The sequence below is a fragment of the Manacus candei genome, unplaced genomic scaffold (assembly GCF_025592945.1).
Source record: "Manacus candei isolate 608988 ecotype Guabito, Panama unplaced genomic scaffold, ASM2559294v1 h1tg000017l, whole genome shotgun sequence".
Taxonomy (NCBI): domain Eukaryota; kingdom Metazoa; phylum Chordata; class Aves; order Passeriformes; family Pipridae; genus Manacus; species Manacus candei.
In genome coordinates this window covers 24,981,325-25,008,254 of record NW_026138065.1, presented here as the reverse complement: position 1 = coordinate 25,008,254, position 26,930 = coordinate 24,981,325, and the positions used below count along the sequence as shown (strand labels likewise).

At 45.6% G+C, this 26,930-nt stretch overlaps 1 protein-coding gene across 3 annotated transcripts; it reads right to left on the bottom strand.

Annotated features, from left to right (window-relative positions):
- Positions 1 to 62: 62 nt before the first annotated feature.
- CAPN2 (calpain 2) lies at positions 63 to 26,930 on the bottom strand. 3 transcript variants are annotated; one of them, XM_051783975.1, is made up of 21 exons: positions 26,160 to 26,416; positions 25,272 to 25,341; positions 18,766 to 18,884; positions 18,256 to 18,389; positions 17,219 to 17,387; positions 15,215 to 15,298; positions 13,636 to 13,721; positions 12,878 to 12,952; positions 12,507 to 12,667; positions 12,016 to 12,185; positions 10,807 to 10,818; positions 9,058 to 9,269; positions 7,779 to 7,815; positions 7,101 to 7,166; positions 6,531 to 6,588; positions 5,456 to 5,520; positions 4,243 to 4,311; positions 3,649 to 3,727; positions 2,546 to 2,662; positions 2,066 to 2,124; positions 63 to 1,421 (listed from the first exon to the last, which is right to left on the bottom strand). In XM_051783975.1, exons 1-21 carry the CDS (start codon positions 26,394 to 26,396, stop codon positions 1,398 to 1,400), a joined length of 2,103 nt encoding a protein of 700 aa, XP_051639935.1. In that variant the 5' UTR covers positions 26,397 to 26,416; the 3' UTR covers positions 63 to 1,397. The 3 variants fall into 3 exon arrangements, with proteins under 3 accessions (XP_051639935.1, XP_051639932.1, XP_051639936.1); XM_051783972.1 differs by lacking the exon at positions 10,807 to 10,818 and having other exon boundaries at positions 12,004 to 12,185; positions 26,160 to 26,415; XM_051783976.1 differs by lacking the exons at positions 10,807 to 10,818; positions 25,272 to 25,341; positions 26,160 to 26,416 and adding an exon at positions 26,852 to 26,930 and having other exon boundaries at positions 12,004 to 12,185.

Genomic DNA, 26,930 nt, shown 5'->3' with positions numbered 1-26,930 from the left:
ATTACACTACTATTCAACTACTTTCTGTACTAAATTGAACCCCTACTCCCCCATGCATTCAAGATAGTCTTTTGCATTTAAAATTAAGTTGAATCTGTTAGTTGCACATAAACTTTGTTTATCTTAAAAGCTAAGGGACATACTTAAGAAAAAAGATTTGGTACAGGTGTTTTCCAAATAAAGCCTTTCCTATGGAACTATCCTTTATATCTCTCTATTTGGGAATAATTTGATAATGAACCCTATTTAACAGAGGATCAAATATTTTCTTAAGGGTATTTATGAAGTGCCTCACCCTGCAGGCTCATGTTTTCCTGCTAGGTAAGTCCTTACTGCTTTCTGAGAAGGTGCCTGTAAGTAAAAGAAATGGTTTATAGGAAGGAGGACCGAATTCTTCAGGGCAAACTGAAGTCAGCAGCAGCCTGTGCACGATCACAGCCTCAGGGTGTTAATAGGCTGGGTAGGGGGTATATAGTATCAATCACCTATCTTAGAAACCTCTAGTTTCTCAAGCATTACTCTTTTAAAGTATCAGACTGTAACATTTCATGAACTAACAGACATCCAGAGTCAGCTCCAGAATGCTGATTTTCCCCTTTAAGAGGCAACAAGCAAGCTCTGTTCCTGAAAGCAAAAGCTCTGTACAAGTGCTGTGATGATCTATATCTAAGAAAAAAAAAAGTGTTTAGTTGCAGCAGAAATAAGTCTCGCAAACTTTATTTATACTCTTTTTATTTAAATACTTTCTTGCATTTCAAAGGAAGATAAATAAGATACAGGAACTCAAGATTCCACCTGAGAGGATGGGCTTTCTCTTGGAAGAGTCTCGTTGCCAACAGCCTCCTGTTTCAGGCACATCAGTGGTGAGGAGGGAAAGACTTGTCTTTCTGTTTGGTCAAACCTGTACTTGCTATTCAAATTCTTCAAAGAATATTTAACTAGAATAACGCTGGGGCTTGACAGAAGGCATACAAGGGACCCTCTGTCTCTGATTACAGGTGTTTAGATAAGATATGCAATACTATCCCTTTTCTGATTTCAGATATGGAGGATGGAGTGGAGCTGTTATTCAAAAAGCACTTATTAAACCACTGTCAAGCTATAATGAGCTTTCTTCCAGGAGTCCTGTAAAACACCTTAAAGACAAATATATTAGTAAAGCAGTATTTTCAGAAGTTGCACTGAGGATTAATATTAAATTAAGGCCCTTGTCCAGAGGGTATATAAGAGTAGATAAATTCTTCTTGTCGAAGTAGAATGCTTTCCTTCTTGCAGTAGCGTGCAAAATTTGCTATGTGTAAGTTAAGGCACATTCATGTTAGGATATTACTTGTACATAGCTTGATTATCTTCACCTGGTCATGCTCTTTTTGAGGTCTCAAGCTGATGCCAGTGGCTCAAATGACAGTAAAGCACAGCCACTGTAACAAGAAGAAAAGGGCCCAAGGTTAAATTTAGTAAAAAGACTTGTAGCAAGTATGCATATTACCATTTCTAGAATAAAGTCAGCCTGTTGTTACAGAAGTAATTTTAGGATCTTTCCTAAGTGATTTAAATTTATATCTCATTTAGGTCAAAAGAGTTTTGGGATGATTTGCACGTTCCTCCTTTAGTTGCAGAAATAAGTTATGTTCAGGTCATAAGCAAGTCAAACAGAAGTAGGAGGGTACTTTTTGCCAAACTTAGTCCTTTCTGCAGGGCACACAGGGTGCAGAAAGAAGCAGACATGGATAAGACCATGAGTCACTACTGCACCTACATTTTACTCTGACAACAGAAAAAGCAGAGAAGAAGCCAAAATTACAGCCAGTACAGGGATAAGGGGCTTCTGATGCAAGGAATCTTGTCTGTCTGTTAGAGAATATGTTGTGATGTAGGTACACTTTTAAAAGCTAACCTCTCTTAAGGCTGCTTACAAATACACAAGCTAGATAAGTCCAGCATATATGTGAATACATATAACCAGCCATAATCAAAATGGAGCAGGACAGACCCTACTGTTTACATCCCTCCCTCCCTTCCCCCAAAAGATGAACAAAAATGTTTTAGAGCTAAATGAACTTACATTAACGAGGTTCAACTCTATTGTTCCAGTTTTCTCAGTATCCAGTTTTTTAAACATTTCTGTGGTGGGAAAGAGATGACAGATAAGGATGAATAGAGGAACTAATTGGAAAGCCTTCCCCTTCCTTGTGCTTCAGGATTGAAAAGGAATTTAGTCGCAGAATCTAAAACTTGACAGTGACCTACACCCCAAACCAGAAAGGGCCAATCTAAAGTCATTGTGCAGAACCAAGACTGAACATTTTTAATAGCTGTCTAGTATTTTTTAATCAACATACCATTTTTTGCATGAAAGACTGGCTGTGGTTCAGCAGCCTGGGCTTAAGGGCTGATTCCTAGATCTAGAAGCATGCAAACTGGGATGCCAGATTTATATCTCAGTTTTGAATTTGTCTGAATACCTTATCCTGGACTTCTGGACAGTTATCCTGCTGCAAACACAAAGTACCAGAGTCTGTCTAGTTATTGAGCGAGTACTCACTGAACAAGGTTTCGAGCCGAATCAAACACCGGACGAAGTTATCAAAGTCAATGATGAGGTCTTCATCAGCAAATCGAGCCACAATGATCTGATGTAACTGGCAGTTCAGTTTGAACCCTAAAAATACGTTGAGGATTTAAAAAAAGAGACAGAAAAAATTGTGCAAAAACCTCCAACTAACAAAAAACCCCAAACAACCTTACACACTACCAGAAATTCAATTACCTTCTTTTGGTTAAATTCACAAATTTTAAGAGTATTTACTTCATTTTGGAAACTCCCAACAACCACTTCTGTACTTGGACTGATTTAGAACTGTGACTAGGCCACATGTGTTCTTCCTGCTGTGTGTGCTCCCACACCTGGACTCCTGTTTCCCAGGGGATATGGCCAATTGCTCCAGCTCATGGTCCTTCCCTGGGTGACAAGGGGGCTCCAGACTCAACCTACTGAGATGAAGCAGTGGCTTTCTGTGGGCAAATGGATCTCTCTTTCCAAACAGTGTTTAAACATTGGTACAAACTGAAATGCTGCCTCATCTTACATGGTGACAAGAGGGGAAAGTTCCAGAGTGCCAAAACGGACATTAGGATGGCCCCACACGATCTGTAAGTTAATCTGGGATTGTATGGGTCGGTGGTATCTCCCTCATAACTCAGACTTGCTTTTTCAGTGTTTGCAGTAGCAAACTGACTCCTAGCACTCCTGTAAGCATCACCCCTTGGTCAAGCCACTTCCATTCCCTAGGTCACACATCCCAGTTCTACCAGCTTATGCCAAACCCACATAAATATACTCAGAGAGACTCACTGAAAGACAAGAGTATACTGTTACAAGACCAGATTGTTGCAGTTATTTGTGCTTCTCCAAAAGCTGATCACTAAAGAAAATAAGTGCAAACCTGCCACTACTTTGAGATGCTTTTAGTGAGCCTGCCTGGCAAGACAAGAGCCCAAGCTGAGCATCTAAATCACATGGAGGCCTTCAGGTCTGGGAACACAGGATTTTTCTGCTTACAAGTGATATACAGGAGACTAGTGAGCATCTATGAACCCAGCTTGAAACTGATATAATCCTATAAAGAGACAGATCAATATAAATACCTGCTGCTTCCAGCGCCCTCCTCATCTCGTAGGAGTTCATGGTACCGGATCGATCCACATCAATTTCCCTGTAAATTTTCTGCAAAACACAGAATCCAAAGTCAAACCTTGACAATAATTCAGAGCGTGGTTTGGCTTTTGTCAGAAGTGAAACATTTTGAAATGCAGCCTGTGTGTAACTTAGGAGCATTTGCAACGTTGATCTGAAGGACTTGGTGTCGATTTCATCTAAAAGCAGCTTCAGAAAGTAAGTCCTTTACTCTGGAGAATTCCTTGAACACCCATGGCACTATCACTACCAAAGTGGAAAGGCTGACACCAAACTCACACTCTTAAGTAGGCGAGTTAAATATTTGGATGAGAGTTAAAACAGGAAGCCCCCCCAGAGTAAGGCAGGAAGAGAAGCAGCCTCTCCTTCAGCCCTTCACCCAGCACCTGAAGGACAAGCATTCACACCTTTGGACTCCAAGGGACAAAACCCGAGGGACTGAGGACACAAACCACTGCTTTAGGAAATGAGACTGCCCACACTGTATGAGGCAAATCAATCTAAAGCCACCTCTACACGTTTCTTCCAAAGAGGTTGCATCTTACCTGGTATTTCTGAATCTTTGTCCAGAGGGTATAGAACTCCTTCAGTCCCAGTTTACCACTCCCATCATTCTTCTCTGAGTTAAGGGAATTTCTTTGGAGGGAAGAAAAAGGGGTTTTCTCTCCCTGTGCCAAATTTACTTACATGGGCAGTTGTGACTTTAAAAAAAAAAAGTTGCAAGTAAAAGAAGGATGCATGTCTTCTCTGAAGGACTTGTCCTCTCTGCAGGACTCGTCCTGTTGCATACACAATTGTCACCCAAGATGTCTGTCTCAATCAGTAAGCTGATTAATTTAAACTGTGACCAGTTCACAAGATCTTTCTGCTCCCCTTTGCAGCTGTCTTTCCTCTACAAGTATAAAAGAGCTGAGATGATGCCATTTTGTTCTGTGTAGTTGGTTCAACACCTGCAGTTACAGGAGCATAAGTCCTAAGTCTGGATTATAAACAGGAAAAGCCACAACCAAGCCTGCTATTTGCAGAACTTAAGTTCTTGTGCAAACAGCTAACAAAAGAACCTGGTTGTGGCATCGCTCCCAAAATCTGCTACGGAGTCCTGAGGGACTGCCATATTTTACACCAAATTATAGCAGAGCATCACCTTGTGTTGGTAATTTTCCCTTTTTCTAACTCTGCAATTCAACTCCCACTGCACAGAGAAGCTGAACACAACTATTCTTAGACTTGAACCTTCATCCTACACTTTTTCCCACATTCTGAGGAATAAAAGCTCCTAAAATCCTGTGTACTCTCAGCTTCCTGTATTTGTTTCCCTCATTTTCCATTTGCTAGGTCCTCATGGCTTTATGATGCTCTTACCAACTCCAGCCAGATAACAGAGAGGTGAAGTGCACCCAAGATATGCATGTACAACTCTACAGCCAAGGCCATCCACTCCATGCTGAGAGCCAGGTGCCTTTTCCCAGCACAAACACCACTTTGTCCCCAGCTAAACCAGAACACACAACAGCTGGGAAGGTTTCAAAGCAGATCGTAACATCTGATAATGGATTTTCCCTGCTGCCTGGGAGAATGCATGTGTCATGGTGAGCAGTGATAGCAAGGGCCTGCTTTTTCAGGGGAACCAGGGTAAAACCAGCTTCTCCACCTCAGGTGTCATTACTACATAAGGATGGACCCACCAGGCAGCAAAGGCAGCTCACCTACTTCAGCACAGACAGAGGAATATCACCTAGGAACGGCCTTAAAGGATACATCTAACAGATCAACCATTATTTTGCATGTCTCAACACTAAAGCCATCTGATTTAATATCTTGGCCTGTAAAGAAAGAGCAAAAGACAGGGTTATCATTGCATGCTGTACCACAGCACCTTCCTAAATAGCTCACAAGCTCTCTAACCAGTGTAGACACACGCCAGCCCTTATTTGCTTCCGTGAGATTGGTGGCTTCCTTCGCAGCTGATGAAGAGGCTTTGAGTGAGAGTCAGCTGGGATGTTTCCCCAAGCAAACAGCCCAGTTAGTCTAGTCAGAAGTTGTGCTACAGAAGCAAGAGACAGAGATAAAAGCTTTCCTGCCCTTACTGTCTGCCTTCAAAGACAACTGTAGACTTCTGTGGACAACATGGACTTTTAACTTACAGAGGTGAACAGTCGGTTGCTTCATGCAAGGGCTGAATATCAAATCAAGCTTAGTAACCAGCAGTACCCCATTGCTAACTGGCTGGGGTACACAGACATACAGCACAGTCCTGACCATCTGGATAACATTTCACTTTGGAAATTAAAGAGACACATTTCTCTAAACACTTATTTCTTGAGCACTGTTTAATGGAAAGGAAAATAATGCAGAGCCAAGCTAGGAATCACTTCACAGAAAAAGCAGCCCAGAGCCTCAAAGCTTCTCCTCCTCCTTAGGGACACTGCAGACCGTTGGCTGGGCTACTGTTTGAACCACTCAGGAGTGGTTCAATACTGAAGTAGCAGCCATACCTCTCTTGATTATTATCAAGCACTAATCAAATCTGTCCATCTTCCTGGTTGCCAATTCCCAGTGGCAGATGCTGGGATAAAAGACACCCTTATGTACCCTGCCAAAGCACACATCCTGTGAACCACCTTCTGGGTTGGCACAGCCCCAGCCTTTCTGCAGCCCCCTGAAGCAGCAGAGAGAGCATGTGGCTGTGGCCATATGGAGAGCCAAGGGCAGGTCTGGGGCAGAGCCCAGGGCTTTGAGTCTGCCCAGGCTGGTGGTGCCCTCTGTGCTCCCAGAGCCACGCTGGAAAGCCGCTGGTGGCCAACTGAAGCTGCTGTCGGAGGAAGGTACTTACGTTTAGCCATGATTTTATTCAAGATGCTGCGCAGTTCAAAGGCTGAGATCTCTGCATCCTGTGGAGAAGAGGAAAGCAAATTTTTCACTGCGAGCTGCAGACACCACCTGCAGCCTCTGGCTCCTTTGCGTGAGCTGGCCAAGTTCAAACATCCCTCCGAGTTCATTTCCCTTGGATGGAAACGCAGGCACTAAGCTCTCCCAACCTCCCATTCCCAGGAGCACCACCAACTCCCAGACATTAGCGCATCCAGCAAGCTGTGCCCGAGCCCCCAGGCAGCCGAGGGCAGCTGGGAGAGAAGGCACAGCCCAGCCCTCGAGGCACCCCTGTGCCTGCACCATGTGCTCTGCCCAAGGACAGAATTGGGGCCCTGCAGAGATACAAGTCGAGCCTGCAGTTCAAAGAGAGCTAAAGACTGTTCACCAGGAGTGCTCACAAATCACAGCACGCACAATTATGCACGCACTTGAAATCTGACTCAGCCCAAGAACTAAACTCTGTCCTGGGGGAGGTGTCTCTCTTACCCACTCACCCAGGATGCCATTAAGATATTACCAGAAAAATACTCACACTTCCTGCTAGCTGTCCAAAAAGCCTTTTAAAGTTGGGTTCGATGTCATCTTCACTGATCTCGGTCTAAAACACAGAAAGAAAGAATGTGGAAAGGAGGAAATTTTCTGCCTGAGAAAGACTTTGTACATTTCCTTGCCCCTAGGAAAACACAATTAAAATGGCAAAGTTGAAGGTAGAGTGTTTTTGCTATGATTTTAATCAGTTTTATTTTCAGGGACACCTCAAAATGCTGGCATGGCAAATGCTGGAAAAAAAATCACACATGGGGTACATGCATTAGTAGGCAAAACATCCCCAGCTCCAGCAGGACTAAACATATGGTGAGCTACTAGTTACTCATGGAAACAACATCACATGCAAAAACACCCCCACGGCTGAAAGCTGCACTCTGGGATTCCTGGAGAGCAAAGGGAATTTCCTGTGGCTCCAGTTAACCCTTCAGAGTGTACCTGACCTCCTCCACCTAGGAAGTCCAAGATCTGGATAAAGCACATGTTTCCATTACACTGCTTATGATATTTCCACTTGCTTGACACTCAGTTATGGATATTGAAAGATCTTTTCCCAAAGTACTTGATAATGCCTATTGAAAAATATTGCTCTGCACAGGGAATAGGCACTCCAACCTCTGCTTATTGACAACGAAACGACCTCAATTTAAAACATTTGAGATACCTCTTCAAAATTGGCCTCAATTTCATCGTCTATCACCCTAGAAAGATAAAGAAATCAATATTAAAATCAAAACAGATCGCTTTTATGATGCTTTTCCTTCAAGCTTCAGTTAAAGAGAGATTCTTTAAAATATGAAAATAATAATTAGTATTCAAAAGTTACTGGATTAATCAGTGACAGACACTGCATACCACAGGGAAAGCAGTATTTTGCCAGCTATGGCAACACATTACAAGCTGTGCAATGTCCTGCAGAGCCACAGAAAGGATTTTGGGCCACACATAACTCTTTGGGTCACTCAGTGTCACTGCCTAGAGACTTTAGCCCAGGACCAGGCTCTTGGATGCAAATCAAACTTTATCTAGTCACTTTCTTTTTCTTTCTTTTTCCTTTAAAACAGAAAAAAGTGAGAGCCCTAAACTGTGATGTGTTTCATGATGTCCCCCAGGTGCTGTGGGAGCACCACACCTACTTAAGCACTGCTAAGGGCCCAACCAAAGCTGAATGTGTTCTTACACAACAGACATCCTAGCTTTCTCACCACAGCAGAAACATGCAGCAAAATATTACAGGATAGAAAAAGGATTTTGCTTTCTTTGAATCAGGGAACTTAATACAAAAGATATCACATCCCTTCCTGAGGCATTAGCCCAGCTGCTCTTTAAGATGTGACATCTAAATTTTTTCATGGTTTTACAGCTAACAGTGTGGTTTGAGCCAGTTCTGTTAAAACCCCTTTTAACTTCATCCAAGGTATCATTTGGGTGAGCAAGTATCTTGAAATTTTTCCAGTCTGATCTCAACGGTGTGAGATCAATTGTGTTGATCTGTGTGTTCCCAGGCAACTGAAAGCACCAGCATTTCTGTCTCCCAAGGGGACAGCCCAACCTCCCCCCCTTCCCCCGGGGCTTTCCTCTCTCCACAGACTTAACTGTGCTGTAGCACCCACCTGCCCAAGGCCCCGTAACTACAAATGTCTGCTCAGGCAGGGATAATTATGACAACAACAATAATAACAAGTTGTACTAAACATTATTACTTTTCTTCCACCATTTCTTCCTGCTAAATTTACTCAAACTTTCCTTAGTTGCCCACGAGAAAACTGGGGACAAACAAGAACTGCCATGATCCCATCCATACAGGGTCATTGTACATCCCCCCCTTCCCTCCTGGGAAGTGGATGTACCCCATCCCTGGGCTGTTCCACCCTTCCATGCCTGCAAGAAGGACCAGAAGTTGCCCATGTGCTCATACCACTCTCACACAAAAAGGTACGTACGTGGAGTTTGCGTTTTTTTCAGAGAAGACCCGCAGACAGAAATCCCCATTCTTGTTGGGTTCAAAGGTGGAGGGCACAACGATATATTCTCCTGCAGGGAGCTTGAACCGGTTCAGCACTTCCCGGAGGTTGATAAAGGTGTTTGATTTTTCTCTTGCTTTGTTGGTCAGGAAAAAGTTTTTGCTCAGATGAATATTCGTCTGGCCAGAAAACTTATGCAAAGCAAAGAAAGAGGAAAAACCCACAGTCTGCATGCACTTACATTCAGAAATTAAAAATAGAACAGAAATATCAATTAGCTATGTATGGGGCAGGAGAAAAAAATTGTCAGCTCGACAGAACTGAAAGAGAAGAGAAAGGGGGTGGGTGCACCCCCCCACAGGACTCCTGAGATGTGGTCGCAAATGTATTTTGCAGATCATCACAATAAATCATTCAGGTCCTGCTTTTGTTTTGCAGATGATGAAGGGTGTCTGAAGCCATTTGCAAATTCTTCCACCAACTATTTCTCTTTAGAGTGATGTGGCATAGGAGCCATGTCCCTCTGGTCCCTGGAGCTGGTGCCACCTGGAGACCACAGCTTGGATCTGCCTCTGAGGTCAGGCTGCCTTAAGGCAGAGACCTCACTTATGGAGGGCTCCAAGAATAAAATAAAATAAAATATTTTGAGTGTAACACCTAGTGAAAGGTGTTCCTGCCCATGGCAGGGGCATTGGAAGTAGATGATCTTTAAGGTCCCTTTCAACCCAAACCATTCTGTGATTCTACGATTGTCCAGATAAAACTTTTCTGTGCAGGGTCTTACAGGTGGGCTATTTCAGCTCTAGGAAGTCCTTGATGATTCCAACATCAGGAATGTGCATGTTTCAGAATCCTCCTCCTTCCTGTCCTGCCAGGGTTTTAAGAATGCAAAACCTGTCAGACCTGCTGCTGTAGTGGGAGATAAAATTCCACCCTTTGGGCAAAGGAAAAGTCATGGGCACTGGTAGCTAGAATCTCTTTTTTTAAGGAAATGAGATTTTTCAACCACTAGGGTGAGAGCTGAGTGGCTGACAGTACTGCTAAAAGGTACATAAGAAATTTAATTAACCGGTAGCACCATCTTTTTCCCTGATGAAACCACATTTTACACAAAAGTAGCTGGTTTGAGCATAGTTTCAGGCACCATGGGGTACCCTAGTGGCTTCGCTTGCACCCTCACAGGTACAGCAAAACCAGTAATGGGGTCACCTCGGCATTTTGCTCAACTTCAGTCATTCCTCTGAGGAGCAACAGCTCAGAGGTACCTGCAGCCCTCCTCATATTGCACAGGCAGTGCTGCATTGCCACTCCTCTCTGACTCCCCAGGGTGTACTATTAGCTATCTGCAGGTAGAAACAGGGAGAAACTAATGAAGGTGGTGCTTGGGGAAATGAATATAAACACTTCCTTGGAATATTATTCATGTGTCAAACATGAACTCTGTGCAGAGCTGGAAAAAGCAGCTGTGCTCTGGGGGAGCAGATGTGGGTCTGGGCTGGGATAAGAGCGGTGGAAGAGCTGCTTTGATGAGTTTCTGCAGTACAGAGCACTCTTATCCCAATCCAAGACACTCCGAAAACGCAACATGGGCTCAAGGCCCCTTTCAGAATAAATGGCCTCTAAGTTTAGACTCTGTGCAGTCGTGTTGTCCTGTGGGCAGGAGGATCCTCTGAACCATTTCTTCCCACAAGCCCTTCAGCCTCAACTCCACCAATACATGCTACATACCTCTGGGGGCACCTGCAAGGAGAAAATGAGAGAGTTATTTGCCTGTTGAATGGCAGCTCCAGGGCTACTTCTTTTCAGTTACTTAGCAGGTACATCCACACTTGAAAAAAGAAAAAAAAAAGGCTTGAGGGGAAGGTGAATGCTGAGCCCACGCCACACAATGCTGAGTGCTGGCTCAGCTCCCAGCTCCATCCTGGAGGCAGGTGAGGCTCACCTGGGGCAGCGTGGGCACAGCCTGACACAGACAGGCTGGTCATGGCTTCCTGCTGACTCTCCTCCCTGCAGCCCACTGTGATGTTTTTTTTGTAGGCTCAATTTCTCTACTATTTCTTCCCACTTCTCCTTTCACATTCCTGCCCTTCTGACCTCTCCACCATCAGGAGAGGAGGCAGTGACTGAGCAAGGAAATAACGCAGCTTTCTGTTTCTTTATGGCTTCAGGGGACTTAGCTTTGCTTTAAACCTTATTATCCTGTGGGCACCCGATCCTTTGATAAGCTTTTCAAAGCTGGGATACTGATAAAACAAGCAGTTGTACATATTGCCTGTGGTTACAGAGCAACTCACAGACAAGATCATCACTCCTATTTTCACTGCCACATAAGCGCTGCTGCTTTGCAGCTCTGTCCTGCTTCAGGGGCTACCATGGACACATCTCTGACCCTTCACTCAGCAGGAGTTTTACAGGTGTTTTTGTTGGTTCTGCTGCTGGTTTCACACTTCCCAAGGTAGCGCAGATGTCCCAGCTAGGGTCACAACCCTACTACAGATGCTCCCATTCTGCTGCTTTCACCACAGCCTGACAAGTGAAAGGGAGACTGGATTTCTGCACTTCTTGTTTTTTAAATAGTTATTCTGCTCTTCCATTTAGAAGGTGGGAAGCGGCCTCTGTAGGTAATCTGGTCCAACCCCCTGCTCAAAGCAAGGCTGATATCAAAGTTAATTATTTTGCTCAGGACCTTTTCCAGCCTAGGTCTGAATATCTCCAGAACCACAGATTCCACTGTCTCTCTGGGTACCTGTCCCTGTGCTTGACTGCTATTTTTATGGAGGATAATTTTCTAAACATCTAAATGGAATTTGCCTTGCTGCAGCTGCTTACTCATCATCTGAGTTTTGATAGAAAGCCCAGTCTGAGAACTGCACTACCCTGTTTATAGGTGGAAGGAGCTTTCCTTTTCCTCCCATGCACCTGTACAGCCTTACTTGCCTCATAAATTGCAAAGCCAATGGTGTGCATGTCCTCTCCCATCTTCCTCTGCTTCCGCCGGTGCTTCTGAATCAGCCCAATGAGGAAAGTGCAGCCCCCCTCAGGATCATCAGGATCCTCATCTTCTTCCTCCAGCTTGATTAAATACTGTGGATTTGTCCAGAAAGTGTCTGGGAAGTGGATTTATGCAAACTGCTCAGAGGCTTCTTTGAAAGAAAGGGTGTTGATGTGCATGTCAGCTAGGACAGACATGGCTCTGACTTCAAAAATCATGTGTGAGAAGGAAAACCTCCTCTTCTCCCCCCACCTTTACAACCACAACTTGACCCTCATCAGGGGGTCACATCTCCCAAATCCCTGCACTTTTTGGACATTAGTCCAAGATATCTCGGGTACATTCTCCTCCTCCATAAGCCACCCCAGACCATCTCCCAGAAGCTCTCACGGAAGGTACAAGTGGACAAGTAAAACATTTCTCCAGTTTTTCTTACTTGGGTAATTCCTGCAACCCCCTGCAGTGGCTCCTCGTCTCCAGTTCCCATCCAGCTTCAGCAGGCTCCACTTCTTGTACCTGTCACTTGCCAGGGTGTCTGGAGTCAGGTTGCAGATCTCCAGGCGGGAGTAATGCCTCAAGAAGTCGTTGAACGCCATCCTGTGGGAGGCAACGCCACTGGCAACGTCTCCTCAGGATGGACAGGTTTTCCATACAACCAACTTGCCTGTCCTCACTCTCAGTTACCATGATTTAGCACTAGGATTTGGGGTGATTTTGTACACTCATCTTGGAGAGGTTACTTCATGTGAAAAAAAGCTGGGCAGATGACATTCCCTTCTGCCAAAATGGAAACCTAGTGGTACTTACCAAAATTCCCCATCTTCATGTCTCCTGGTCAGCCGCTCCCGCACCTCAGGGTCAACGCCACTCCAGTTTGGGCAGCTGAAAGAGAACCCCACGTCAGCTACAGCATATGGTACAGGTTAAACCCTAATTTGGCTGTTCTGGCACAATGATTTCACTTTCCACAATTGCAATATTCCACAAGATAGCAGCTCCAGAACTCTCAAACCACTGCAGAATTAAAAATAGATGGACCTGGCCTATAAGATATCTCACTTCTCAAATATCCAAGGTAAGGATGAGAAGCAGAGCTCTATTTTCAGAAAGTGCTAATGCCCTGACTGAGGCAGAGCTTTGTATTAGAAAAAGAAAGTCTCAGAATAAAAACTGCCCAGCCACACAAGTGAGTAAACTCCAGTTTTCATTGCTAACAACAGAAACAGATTTTTAAAGCCCTTTTAGAAAGTAAGTTTTCAGAAAGTCATGACTGAATACAGGCTTTTAAATAAGCAGAAACTATAGTGAGGTTTCTAGGAATCCCCAACCAAATCACTGCATCTTATGTAAAGGCAGGTGTTTGCATGAAAGGCACCACGTATTGTGACACCCACAAGGGAGACAACAGTGATGGGATGCTTCTCTCTGAAACAGTTCAGAGTGAACATCACATCCAGGTGTGACTTACAGAGGAATTTGAGGTAGGGAAAAGACAGACAACAGCAGAAACATGACTGCACCCCTGCAGTAAAAGCCTACTGGCAGTGTGTAAGCCATCGACTCACTTGTCGTTCCATTTCCCAGTCCACTCCACTTCCCCCCAGGGATTTCGGATTCTGATCAGCTTCTGCACTGTTCCTCGGAAGTTCACCTGATGTGATCAGAAGTATATGGAGAGTTACTCAGGGACACAGTACTGTGCTCCCTCCCACATCTTCTACAGTAATTAAAAAACATGACAGAGCAAGTGTCTTGGTGTTCCGCATGACAAAGTATACACACAAACATGCACACATCTGGTCCAAAAGACACAAGTCAAACTGATTCTGAATATGCTTCATGCACCCAAGCTTGTCCAGAGAAGTTTTATAACATGCACAAACCAAAGCTCATCATAAGAAAAAATGTCTGTTTTGTGCCACTAAAAAATTATCTCTGATAAGATTTCAAGCAAAGGGAATGTAAAACTGCTAGAGGATTGCCAAAAAGCAGGTACAAAGAGATATTTCTCTAAGTCATCATTTATGTATAAACTGCCTTTTTACATTCAAATGCCTTTTTCTCCCCTCCTTATATATTAGATGAGCCTGTTACAAGAGATGGGATACTCAGACTGGCCACAACCCCTCTGACTGCACTAATGCCCTGCAGTGCAGCAGCATTGGCCCCTCCTCACACTGTGCCAAGGCTGTGGCTTGTCATCTGCTGCCTCTGCACACACTGAGGCCAGGCCAAGCACAGCTGTTCACATTTCAGTGGAAACACCCACTCTTTCCGGGGAACACACAGTACCCATGTGAGGAAGGAGCTGGTGCACCTCTAGAGCTGGAAGCCAAGAAAACTGCAGAGCAGCAGCAATGCAGAGTCCAGAGATGACAGACACCCCAAGATGAACTATCCTTACAAAGTCCATACAGATCTTTGATGGAAAAGCCTAGCTAAGTCATGCCTGTTTGCGGATTGAGGACAACAAACTCCCTCTTTACTTCTTTTGCTGTGAGAAGAGGACCAAATGACTGCCTGTTAGCAGTGTCCACCTCAGCACAGCATGTCAGAAGCTCTCTACATCTCACTGAAGTTTCAGAAATTATTTCAGAACCAATTATTGGTGAAGTAACCCCAAAAACTCCCTAGACATGTATAAGGACACCACGATCTCTTCCTTTGTTTTTACTTGTCTTACCCTCAGCAATCACCCACTCTTCAGTAGGGACCTTGCATTCAAATAACATGTCCTGATGAAAAGTGGTTTGGCAGGCACTTAAAAGACAATAATAGATATTTTGCTTGCTTGGTGCACATCTCTCATCTTGTGCATTTAAGTTACAGTGCTGCCTATTACACAGAACCAAGTTGAAGGGCCTGGTCACCAGCAGAGGGTAGTGTGCCCTCTGCACAGAGCTGCCCACTGCCCTGCTCACTGGGAAAAAGCAATGTTTATGGAAAAATAGGGGTTTCTTTCAGTCAGACCACCAAGAAGACAAATTTCTGTTTGTCCAAAACACACCAACTCATTCAGCATTCCTTCAGAAAGAGGAGACTCAAAACCCGACTCAGTAAAATGGGTGACACTCAAGAACTTGCAGTGTTGAAGATGGATTTGTGGTTGTCACACACAAAACCCCTTTGGGGTGGCACACCTACCTCCTCTGCCCCGGTGACCGAGTACGCGTGTCCCTTCACCAGCTTCTGGGAAGTGACGGCCTCTGTCTCTGCCGCACTGGTGATCTGGAGGAGCAAAGAACAGCGGTGAGCATGGCTTCCCATATGCAGGGGATCCAGCAAAGGAAAACTTCCCCCTCCAATGGAGCTTTAATCTCACTGGCAGGCTGCAGGGGTGGTTTAGCTGCTGCACAGAGGCAACAAGAGTGGGGAGAGGGAACAGGAGCACGGGTGGTGGTGCTGGAGCTCCAGATGCCATGTTCATGGCAAAGGGTGCACACCAGAAGCTCTGCACCACAGGGGAGCTCCCTCTTGGCTCCAAAACACTTGGTGTGGTGCATCCCCTCTTGTGCATTTCCAGTGGGGATACACACAATAAACTCCATGTTCTCAAAGTAATGGGGAAGAAAACAGGGAGTGACTGGCCTGAGGCTATCTAGGCATCACCAGGGATCACACCCAGGTCCAGCAACCCCCAGTGCTTTCCTTCAGGGTTAAAACACTCCCTTCAGCTCCACAGCAGGGTGGGAGGTTGTCTTTGTTTTCCCTAGCACTGCCACCCTGGAACCTACCATGCAGGGCAGCAAGGCTGAATTTTAGATGCCATTGGAAGCTGAAGGCACATCACCCTCTCACTTTTTCATAGCCATTAGAATACTTGGGCTGTCTGGCCTTTAAACACTGCAGAGAAAAGTCACTTCTTGCTAGACAGCGAATGTTTAACCACCTATGAAACACATGGCTATCACTGTCTTCCCACCATTTCAGAAAGTGTGCGATCTCTAAACAAGCATATTGGAACCTTGAGAAAAGAGAGAGGATGGGATTGAGCAGGCAGGATTCCTACTGACCATTCATGCCCTATTACTGCCCTGCAATACATTCTCCATGTAATGCTTAATCTCTGTGTCCCTATTTCTCTCACAGATGATTTTACAAGATTTTTTCCAAAGCCTAAACTCAGTAACGAAAAATTTACACTACAGAAATTGCCAGTACCTATCAGCAACACAATATATTTACTCTCCTCCACCTTCAACAAGACATTTGTACTGTGGGACAAAAATCCAGATGTCAGATTCTTATCTAAATGCAAACAAGTAAAACAGGCCTCGAAAGTACCATGAAGTCAAACACTGATATTAACCAAGTACTTTTCCTGCTGTGAAGCTTCCCTCTCCTGGGACTCTGATTTAACTTGAAAAATGGGAGGAAACATTTACATTTATATTATGAATGGAGTTCTTGTAAACAATTTACCTTTCCTTTAGACATAACTAAGATGCAATCTCATTTGGGAGGAGGGTGATTAACACAATAACAATACCCAGATTCATTTCAGTAAGGCTAAAAGCGATGCTGAATCCTTGCAGGCAGGGCCAAAGCTCCTCTTTTCCTTCTCGTGCATGTCCAGCTTTTGACAACGTGTTTTCTCATAAATCCTTTTAAAGACCTGGCAACAGTCTGAGCCTCTCTGCTTCAGATTTTCTGGGAACATTCAGATCTGTCCAGATTTTTTGGGAACATATTAGGTGCAACTTGTGTGTCAAAAAGGCTGCAGCAAGGGTGGAGGTTGCATTTGAGAATCTGCAGGAGCCATTAGCAGCAGCTTTCTGTCCAAATCTACTCACCCCGTACCATCCTGCTGCCAAGCTGCCGGCTTTCTTAGGAACAAAGATGTACCTCAGGACCCCTAATGAGTTCCCTGCATGATTCATTACCATGAACTTACAAAACAGCAAAAGCTCTAAGTCTTAAGGAAGAAACAAAGGGTTTTTACTAATAAAGTCTATGTTTCAATCTAACCCCCACGAAAGCATGTGCCTGAGTCACGTTTGTGGGTCAAACTCTCTAGGCACAAGTAGAGCAGAGAACCACAGTAGAGGGGAGCTGCATCCTGTGTGCAGTTCCTGTGGACGGTCCACCCCCCAGCTGCCTGTGTGCACAGCAAGAGCTGAGTGCCCAGCAATAAGCCTGCTAACTCACATCAATGGAGCAGCCAAGGAGAGAGCCTTTCTGAAGGGCCTTCTGAATGATTTTGAAGAGGTTGGGAGGTGCCGTCCGCAGCTCATACCATTCTGCAATTCCACCGGTGAAGTCCTCGAAACCTTCGGTGGTGGTGCCACCAGAAAGAGCCTCATACGATCCATTCAGCCTGCACAAAACGAGGAACACACAACCATCATGCTGCTTGCCTTCCTCTTCTCACACACACAGCCATCAGGTTTCCCTGTTCTCCTCTTCTCTTCAGTGGATGCACTCACAGTGGGCCAACTGTGACGGCATTTCTGCTTTCAACAGCACTACAGCAGCTATGAATTACAAATGCGCCCTCCGTTCAGCTTTGCATCTTGTGTTTGGAAAGCCCAGCATAAAATCTTATACAATCATGGATACAGGTTGCAGGTTCAGTCATAGCAATGACAAAATTCATGAACGCCATTTGAAAAAAAAAAGATATAATAAAAAAAAAAGAATCAAGACCCAGCATTTTGCCTCTCGAGTTCCACAGTCTTTGTATCCCCTTAACAATTATGGGTCTGATTCTCAGTTGATCTAAATTTCTTAAGTAAATTCAAAATTGTAATGTCAGAGGGAAGAATTCCTCTCTGTCCAACCCAAAAACTGAGATTCAGATATGAGCGTCTTTGCCTCTAACACGGACCTGAGCATGCGGAGTGATGTGCTTTGCACACTGAAGCACTGCAGCTGCAAGCACTTACAGGTGCATAGAACACAAGAAATGGAGTTTCCCAAGCCCTGGTGACAGGAGACCACTTTAGGAACAGCCTCAAGACGAGATGCAAGAGCTGCTTTTTTTGGCTAGCAATATAGCCAATACTTTGGCTACTTGTCTTAGGCACCTATCAACAAAGCTTCATTAAAGCAGCCGTTGTGGGATACCCCAGAAGCTGTAAAGGCTAATAATTAGGCTGACACTTTAAATGCATAGTATTCATACAATTGAGGATGCTATGGGGAAGCAGCAATTTGAGTGGGGTGAAAGCCTGGCCTCGACTCACTTGGCATAGGCCTTCTCCAGCAGCGCGCTCCAGAACTCGCTGCCCTCCGCCGAGTGCACGAAGAGCAGCTCCCCGTTCTTGGTGGGCAGCCTGTCGTCCACCACCACATCCACCCACTCCCCGTACTGCCAGAACTGAAAAGAGAGTACAGACACCTTGTCACCACCCAGCGATCACACTGTGCACTCCGGTCACCAGGAGCTTTATCTGCTAGTGCTAATTTCCTAGAGGAAAAGCAATCTCCATTCATCCACCCTGTTTTGGGGATGCATGTACCCAGCTGGCTCTGCTGATGGAGGGAGGACCACAAAGGCTGCGTCTGCTCCCAGCTCTTTGGTTAATGGTCTTGTTCCTTCCATCACCATCACCCTCCTTAGCTGTCTCCCTTTTTCTGTTTGGCCCTTTGACATCCCACAAAACCATTCCAGGAAACCCCCCCCCCCCAGAGACACAGCCAGTCACCAGCTCCTGGCCAACAGTACTGGGGGGAGCAGGCTGTTTTCCACACACCTGGAAATGGAAAATTCCTGCATATTTATCCTGGAAGCTTTGGTCTTTGGGAACAACACGGGCCAAAATTTCTTCATTTAGGGTGAGAGAAGCAATGGCAGCCAAGAGCCAACAGTCCCCTGTAAAAAAAAAAAGAAAAGAAAAAAAAAAGAATTAAGTTCAATATTCAAACTTTATTCTTTAGTTTTTGTACTGCATAGGGATTGTGTATTATATCCAATAAGCCCCTCAGCTGGAATATGATGATCCCTCCTATCACCTTACCTCTAAGACAGATCAAATATATGAACGCAAACACCCTCTAGCTGCAAGCATTTCCTCAAGACCAAAGTCATTAAAAAAAAAAACAAACAAAGCAGGCTTTTTCTGATCTACCACCACAGTTATCACCCACTCTGGGATTATTTGAAAGAAAACTTAATATTCAACTGAGTGCTTACATATTAGGAAGCAGCATGGGGAAAAGGCAAAGAGCCTGTGGTCACATGCAGGTATTAGGGGTGCAGTTTCTCCTCAAAAGGACAGTGTTTTCTCAAGCATAGGCTACATTCCTTTCTCTCCTCCATGTTTAATAAATGTCTGTTGCTTTGCCATCCAGAGACCTGTCCTCCAGAGAAGCTCCCTTTAAGGTCTCTTGCCAGCCTCCCTCCAAACAGGAGCTCCTTTCACCTTAGACATCCCCAGAGGTTCTTGCTTGAGGCCTCTCTGTCTAGTCCCACATTTCATCTATGGCTCTAGTCACCAGAGAGACAGGAAAGGCCTGAAGGCAGGCACTGTTTCCCAGTCCCACACACCTCTTCACCCTGCCTGGGATGGAGCCAACATACACTGAGCCTGCACACCACAGCTCCAGGGCACAGGCTGCCTGGACAGTGTTTTTCCACACCATCTCCTGCCACGCAGAGAGAGGAAGAGACCACAGCTCTATAAACATTACACCTCTACTTTCTGTAATTATTTTCAGAACCCAGTGTTACTTTAACAGGGCAGTTACCTTTCTGCTCAGCCATGGGCTTCCTGCAGCCCATTAGCAAGGCAGAGATTTACAGACCCAGATGATCCCCTGACTGCCATAGCCCAACACAAACCCCCTTGTTAGCATTGCCAGATCCACTGTTCCTTTGCTTTGTGAAGAGAGTGTAGCTGGTATTACACATCAGACCCCACAGAATGATACTGGAGGATTGCAGGTTGAAGAAGCATGAACCAGCTGCAGCTGCCAGCAAGCCAGAGGCCAGCAAAGCAGAAGTCCCTATACAGTCTTCTCTCTCCCATAGGAAAAGGCTCAAAGCTTACAGATGAGAACTTGGGATCCAAATGGGAGAAAGTCTCAGGGCAAGTTAACTCTAAAGCAGCCCTCAAGGTCCACCCTCAGGCCCAAATCCATCACTGCTCAGACAGTACTAGCAGGAACACAGGCAACCTGCAGCTTCCTCCAGGCTGCCCCTTGCTTTTCATAGCTGACCCCCAGCAGCAGCCACATGAATGACATCTGTCCCATGGCCCTTTTCACAGTTCATGAAAGGGGGAAGATATGAAATTGCAGAACAATTTCAAAACCCACAGTGCTTTTACTGTTTCATTACCTAGACGGGAAGAACTGAACATAAAACTTTCCCTTCAGCCTTGCCTCTGGTTGCTTGTACTGCAATGGAAAAATCATTGTGTCAGAGTTTTCAAACAGGAAAGTCACCTTGCTATTCTGCTGTGACAGGTTATGAAGCAACAAGGATGTCCCTCCTCTGCAACAGCACATTCATGTCACCCCGCAAAATGGGAACTCCTCTTACAGCCTCCTTCAAGGTGCTGAGACCCTCTTCTCTGGGAACTGTGCATCCTCTGGTGCTGTAGTGCATCCACAGGGATTGCCACACACTGCAAAGGTGCTTGCCAGGAAAGAGACTGGGGTCAGAAGATATTAAGAGGCATTTTGAGATGGGCTAATCTACAATTACAGATCCTCTCTCCTCCAGTCATGCCAGGGATTTAGCAGCTACCCTTCACAGCAGTTCTCACAGAGTATCTTAAGTTGGAAAGAACCCATAAAGCATGAGACAAGTCACAAATAGACAAACTGATAGTTTAACCTGTCTCATCTCAGCACAGAGGCCAAATATAACTGATAACCCATAGAGAGGTGCCTCTCCGAGCATCTGAACAACCCCAGCACACACCCTCTACAAGCTCTACAAGGCTTCTATAGACAGATTCATGCAACTCAGAGGTAAAGTAAGTCTTGGGCATCTCAGACCTATGCTCTAAGAGAACCCCAGAGTATTTGACATTGGTGTTACTAACCTCAGAAAAACCATGTTGATTTAAATTAATAGCAAGTCTGGCTCAGAGGGCAGCTGTCCCACTATTCTTCCCAAGAAATATTAGCATTTCTATTCCATACACAAGGCAGGGGCTGGGCAGGCAGAGAGCAGCACAGAAAGAATAAATGAACAATTCAACATGACCACAGTATCTCAGGAAGCCTTGGTCAAGAAGCTGATCAGTCATCTAGATTAAAAGCATACACCCTTCAGTAATATAACATATCTTTGAGTCATATTTCCCCTGTAGGTAAGAAGCATGGGAATTCAAGGAGAAACTCCCCCCAGAGGACCTCTATGCCAATAAGCAGAGTCTATAAAGAATTTCCTTTACTTTCTGGCTGTTTCACCAAGGCAGACTGAAATAGCAGACTCTTGTAAAATCTCTTGGTTGAGAGTCTGACAAACACAGATCTTAGCTTGGACAACTCTGGGCAAGATCTTCTTGAGGTTTAAAGGCAGATGCAGCATATATGGGAGACACCTCATCCTTTGGTTTTCACATTTAAAAATGCTCAACAGCCAAGATATCATCTCTTCCTTTCTGAACAGCCATCACAAAAAGTAAACTTGATAATTCAAAGCCTGGATAAGAATAGATCTGGAAGTTTAGCCTGCACTAAGTAACAGTGAGCAGGGTCTTTACCAAATAGTCTAAACTATCAGAACTTGCACTTCTGTGAGGTTTTGGCAGTGACTTTCCTTTGATAGAGAAGGAAAATTAAGAAGAGGCTAACAGACAGGTTACTTATAAAAAGACTTTGAAAGCAGTGTTAGCAAGGCTACGTTAATCATAGAGAATTTTTGTAAATGAACAATAGGTAGAAAAAGAAGAGAGAATAAAAAACTCACAGGTTGTGAGTTTATTTGTAGTGTATTTATATGGACAAAAAGTACTATTTTTTTCCTGTCCTGCTTCCTTTTTGTCATTTTCAATGTTTTACTTCTTATTTCTATACCCTTATCTCTGCATTCACCTAATCTCCAGCTACAACTAGAATGTTAGGAAAAAAAAAAGTAACTGCAAGGCACACATAAATAGCCTTAAGGGCTTAAAATTGGCCATTCTGGAAAGAAAAGGCAGGCAAAACACACCCAGGAAGTGCCTGAAGGGCTGTAAGCAAAAGGCAGCTCCTCTGGTCTCTGCACAGCCCATGTAAAAATATGGGGTCAAAAAAAAAAGTACATTCTAATGTACATTCTGCCAATCATAGACTAGTCACTATTAAAACATTCATAGCTATAGATTAACAGCTACTGAATGTATTTATATTAATACCACACGAATCCAGGAAGCTTTCTGATTAAAAACATGAGGTTGTGGCAACCCACTGACAGTGGAGTGGTTGTCAGCATGAGAAAACCATGGATCTAATTTCCTAAATTCGTCCTATTCAATTAGTTATTTTTTCACACATTTTTATGTAAGGAGGAGACACCTGCATCCAAACAGCAGATGAGAGACACTGTGCTGTTTACACTCCAGTGTTGTGATACCATGGTGACACTCCCTCCAAAAAAGGCGGTTAAGGGTGAATAAGGTTTCTCTGGCTTTGGATCCTCCCCTCTGCTGTAATGAGTCACCACATCCCATGTGCTGTCATTTAGAGCCAAAAACCATCACTGACCTCAGATCTGATACTGCAAAACTAACTCCTTTAAAAGTTTCACCTAAAAAGAAACAAACAAACAAACAACAAACCAACCAAAACCCCAAACCTTTTCTGCACTGATGATCAGCTATGCCTTATATGCATCGCAGTATCATATAGCCCAGGTCAAAAACAAGGAAACAAATTTATGCACCTGGCCCATAGAGCAAAGATTCCTGGGCTAAAAGGAATCTCTGCTCATTAGCTGAGCTGTTTGGTTACACATCCCCTGCCAAGAAGCCTGTTGCAGCACTGCTGGGTACATGTGTTTTGGATGCCTCATCTGTCCCTGCAGTACTCCCAGATGTTCTGAAGGGCTTAGCAACAGCAGTGAAGCTCCACATGGGTACAAGCCTGTTGCTTTGTGATCAAGCCTTTTGGGAGATAAATAAGGCTACAAAAGCTTCCTATGGAAAAAAACCCAGCATAATGAAAAGTACAGGTTTTCCAAAGCACCTGGCATCTTCCAGTGCAATCTTCTCTGTAACATCCTAAAATGCCATGGGACATCAATGTCAGCACACAAAATTCAAGTAAATGGAGGCTTTACGTTGTATTGATATAAATGCTGGTGTCAGATGAGGCAGTGACAAAAATAATAATAAAAAAAAGCATTTGCACAGCACATCTGCTATCCTTACTGTGTAAAAAGCAGAGATTCCATACAGGCTCTTAGTAACTCAATGGCAATACAGAGATAAGATCAATAGCATCTAATTTTTAATCAACCACGGGACTGTCACACAATACCAAAATCCTGCCCAGATTCACGGAAAGATAGTGGGGCGAGTCATCACAGTACTTAGTCATGGTGAAAACATTAACACAAACAAGAGCACTAACAACGTCCAACTGAAATATAGTTTGAGGAGGTAAAATAATACCAGCTGTGAGTGAGTTCACATCCTTTGGTGATACCATACAACCTCATGGGAACATCTGACTGGTCCAAAGACCATTAAGGCAAAAAATGCTTTTATCAGTCTAAAACAGGGTTTGGCATTCACAACTTGAAAATGAAGTTACAAATCTTTCATTCCCATGCTCTTGCTGTCACAGCACTTTGATAGAAAAGTTGGAAGCCTGCAGACAGCAGGAAGCAACTAAGTGCCTTCAGAAACCAGCATCTCTACAAAATGCCAGATGTTGAAATGGCATTACAATAAACTGTCATTTCTAGTTGAAGAACTCCATAGCTGCAAAGTTTCACAATAAAAAGAGAAGACACATGTCTGGCACGCATGTTAAGCACTGGGACATTCTTTATGCCAAAACAGTCATGGTGGGAGACATGATATTGGGTGGAGAGGGCACGGAAAAGAAGCTGGTGACATGACAACAAACCATGACACAACAGAGCCTAACCCATGCCACAGACGGTATTGAGGCATGAGGAGAATTAAGTAAATAAGTAAAAAAGTATTTTTATTGTCAGGGTTTTTTACACAAATTGTACCTAGTTGTCAAAGCACTAACCTAAAAACTTCTGAATGAAAACAGAAGCACAAAATATAAGCTTCCCTGTCTGTTGTATTTTTGGACATGAAAACACAAATAGCAGCAGGACTAGAAACTAAGAAGCCACAATGTGGCTAATATGCTGTTTGAAAGCAAACAAACAGAACACACAGCACATATTAGTCATGTTTCCCTACACCAAGAGCTTTCCCTCGACTGCGCTGTCTAATCCAAAACCCTCTCACTACCGCTATAATAGGAATAAATAGGAGCCTACTGCTTTCACTTCACTTTATTTCTTCTCATGTTTATACAGATATCCTTCTTGCCAGCCTCCACGCTGCCTTCTGAGTGGACAGCCACAGTGGCACTCACCTAAAACCCCCTCTGGCAGGCAAGGCAGGAGAGAGGCTTCCAGACTGGGATACCTGTACACAAATAGCCAGGCTAAGCCACTCACTCCCAGCTGTCCCCTGGGGCTTCCCTGCAGCTCCCAGGGCTCCTCCAAAAGAGCCCGACTGAGGCTGCCATTGCACAAACTGAGCAGAAGCCATGGCAAAAGCTTCAGCTCACAGGCTGGCCCATCCCTCCTGAAACACCCTGGTTTTGTTTTCCTTGAGAGCTGATGACCGGCAGGGAATCTCCTACACAACTTGTTTTCTCTGTACTGCATCTTTCCAGATTTCGGGGGGTCCCCCCTGCTCAGCAGCACTCTGTTCCACTGCGGAAAGAAACGCCCCACTACGCATGCAACTGCTCTTCTAAGCAGATTGTTCAAGGCAGAAATTAGTCAGTCTCCTTTAAGGCACAGATGTGATCATGAAAGGAACTGGTCATGATCAGAAAAGCCATAAGGAAAACAGTCTGTGTCATCCCTGCTTGGTGCACGCAGAAAGGCTGTGCTCAGTGGCCAAACACACATGGTCCCTACCTGCAAATGCCAAGGAAAGGGGAGAAGGGTCTGAGTCGATGTGCAGAGAGGTGGTAGGATGCAAAAGGACATGTACAGCCTAGTATAAACCATGGTGTCCTGGGTCAGGACCTGCATGGAAATCTCAGCTTTCTGGCTCCACCTTACCTAAGGCCCCTTGGCAGATGTCAGTGCGAGTGGCTCCACCTGCTATGAACTGGGGGCTGGAACACAGCTCCTGGGAACAAACAAGCCTTGTGTTACATATAGCCACGGGTAAGGGAGGCAACAAGGCCCCACCTGCAGCAAATTAAACAAGCCACTGACCACAGCAGACGAACGCCACAGAGATGGAGCAGGTCAGCAATGAGAGTGTGGGCACCAGGCACACCAAGCACAGTGAGAATGGGAGCTGGTGACCAAAGCTTGTGGGCAGCCATCTCACTTCACAGTATGTGCCAGGGGGTCCACTATATTTTCACACACGTGCACACACCGCTCTGCTATTACCTCCCAGCCACTGACTAGGTCAAAGTCTTTCAGCAGCACCTAGGCACCTCGGAGTCCACCTGACCCCACGGCTCCCGTGGCTGGCAGGGCTCCTTCGGCAGGAAACCACACGGTGGTCAGCTCAACGCTCTGCTGCTAAGGGAAAGAGATAACCCGGAGCGACAGCCCTGAACGCTGCCCAAGGCAAGCGGTTTGTCCACACGGAGAGTTCAGGATGGAGAGGATAAAGGCTTTTCTGCTTTGTTTGTTTTCCAGACAGAGCACGTCACCCTGCCAGCCTGTACCCGCGTCAAAGGGAAGCCTCCGGTGCTCTGAGCATCCGCAGCTTCACAATCCCGGGATTCTGCAGCCCGGGGAGGCTGCGGGAGCGGGTCTGAGCCCGGGACTGCCCGCGCAGCGCTCGGCAGCCGCGCCCCGACCGGCTGCCCCCGCACAATTAAATCAAACCAAATTTACGGGGGGGAGGGAGGGGGAAAGAAAAGTCGGACGACTCGGCGGTGCCGCGGAATGATGCTCCCGGGATCCCCCCACCCTCCGCTGCCCTACCGTGGGTCTGCGCCAGACGACGCCCTGCGTCTTGGCGGAGCGGGGTCCCAGCTCTCGGTAGCCGAGGGCGGTGGGGCCGGCGGGGAAGGAGGGGTCCTGGAAGAGCCGCCCCTCCTCCAGGCACTCCCGGCGCAGCGCCCCGAAGTGCTGCCCCAGGTAGGGCACGGCGTGGCTGTGCCGCCCCGCGCCCGCCGCCGCCGCCCGCTCCTTCGCCACGGCCTCCGCCATCCCCGCCATCGCCGCACCACTGCCGCCGCCACCGCCCCGCCCCGGCACGGCACAGCCCGGCCCCGCCCGGGCCGCTCTGTCATCCCCCCACCTCCAGCGGGGGCCACGCCGCTGCTCACGGCATCCCCCGCTTTGCTCCAGTCCTTCCACACCAGAAGTCACTGACGAAGAAACTTCCCCTCCCGCTCTCCACCTCCGTGGTGCCACAGAGAACATCCCTGCCACGCAGCTGGGCGCCTCAGCAGCTCCACACCTGCGCCAGCCCTGGCTCCCGTATCGCCACATGTACTCATCCATTTAAAAACACTGACATTTCCTGCGTAAAAACCAGAGCTAGCCCTCTCCAAATCTGTACGTTTAGGAAAAAAAGACGAAGAGGAAAACCTATATGACTATGGTACATATGTACCCGGTATTGTCACCCTATTAAACCTTGAATACTGCACACAATAGTGATCATTTACAGCTTGATTTGCTGGTGGTAACCAAAGCACGTGTTGCCGTCACTGCCGGCATGGAACAATCTACACCCCCTGCACAGCC

What these genes read in the sequence shown, in the direction of transcription:
- CAPN2 (XM_051783975.1), bottom strand. Translation starts at nt 26,396, where the DNA reads ATGGCGGGGATGGCGGAGGCCGTGGCGAAGGAGCGGGCGGCGGCGGCG. An exon ending in CAGGAATTTTCCATTTCCAG is followed by an intron (nt 18,390 to 18,765) that starts GTGTGTGGAAAA and finishes CTCTCTTTTCAG; the next exon opens with TTCTGGCAGTACGGGGAGTG. An exon ending in CATGAAGATGGGGAATTTTG is followed by an intron (nt 12,668 to 12,877) that starts GTAAGTACCACT and finishes TGCCTCCCACAG; the next exon opens with GATGGCGTTCAACGACTTCT.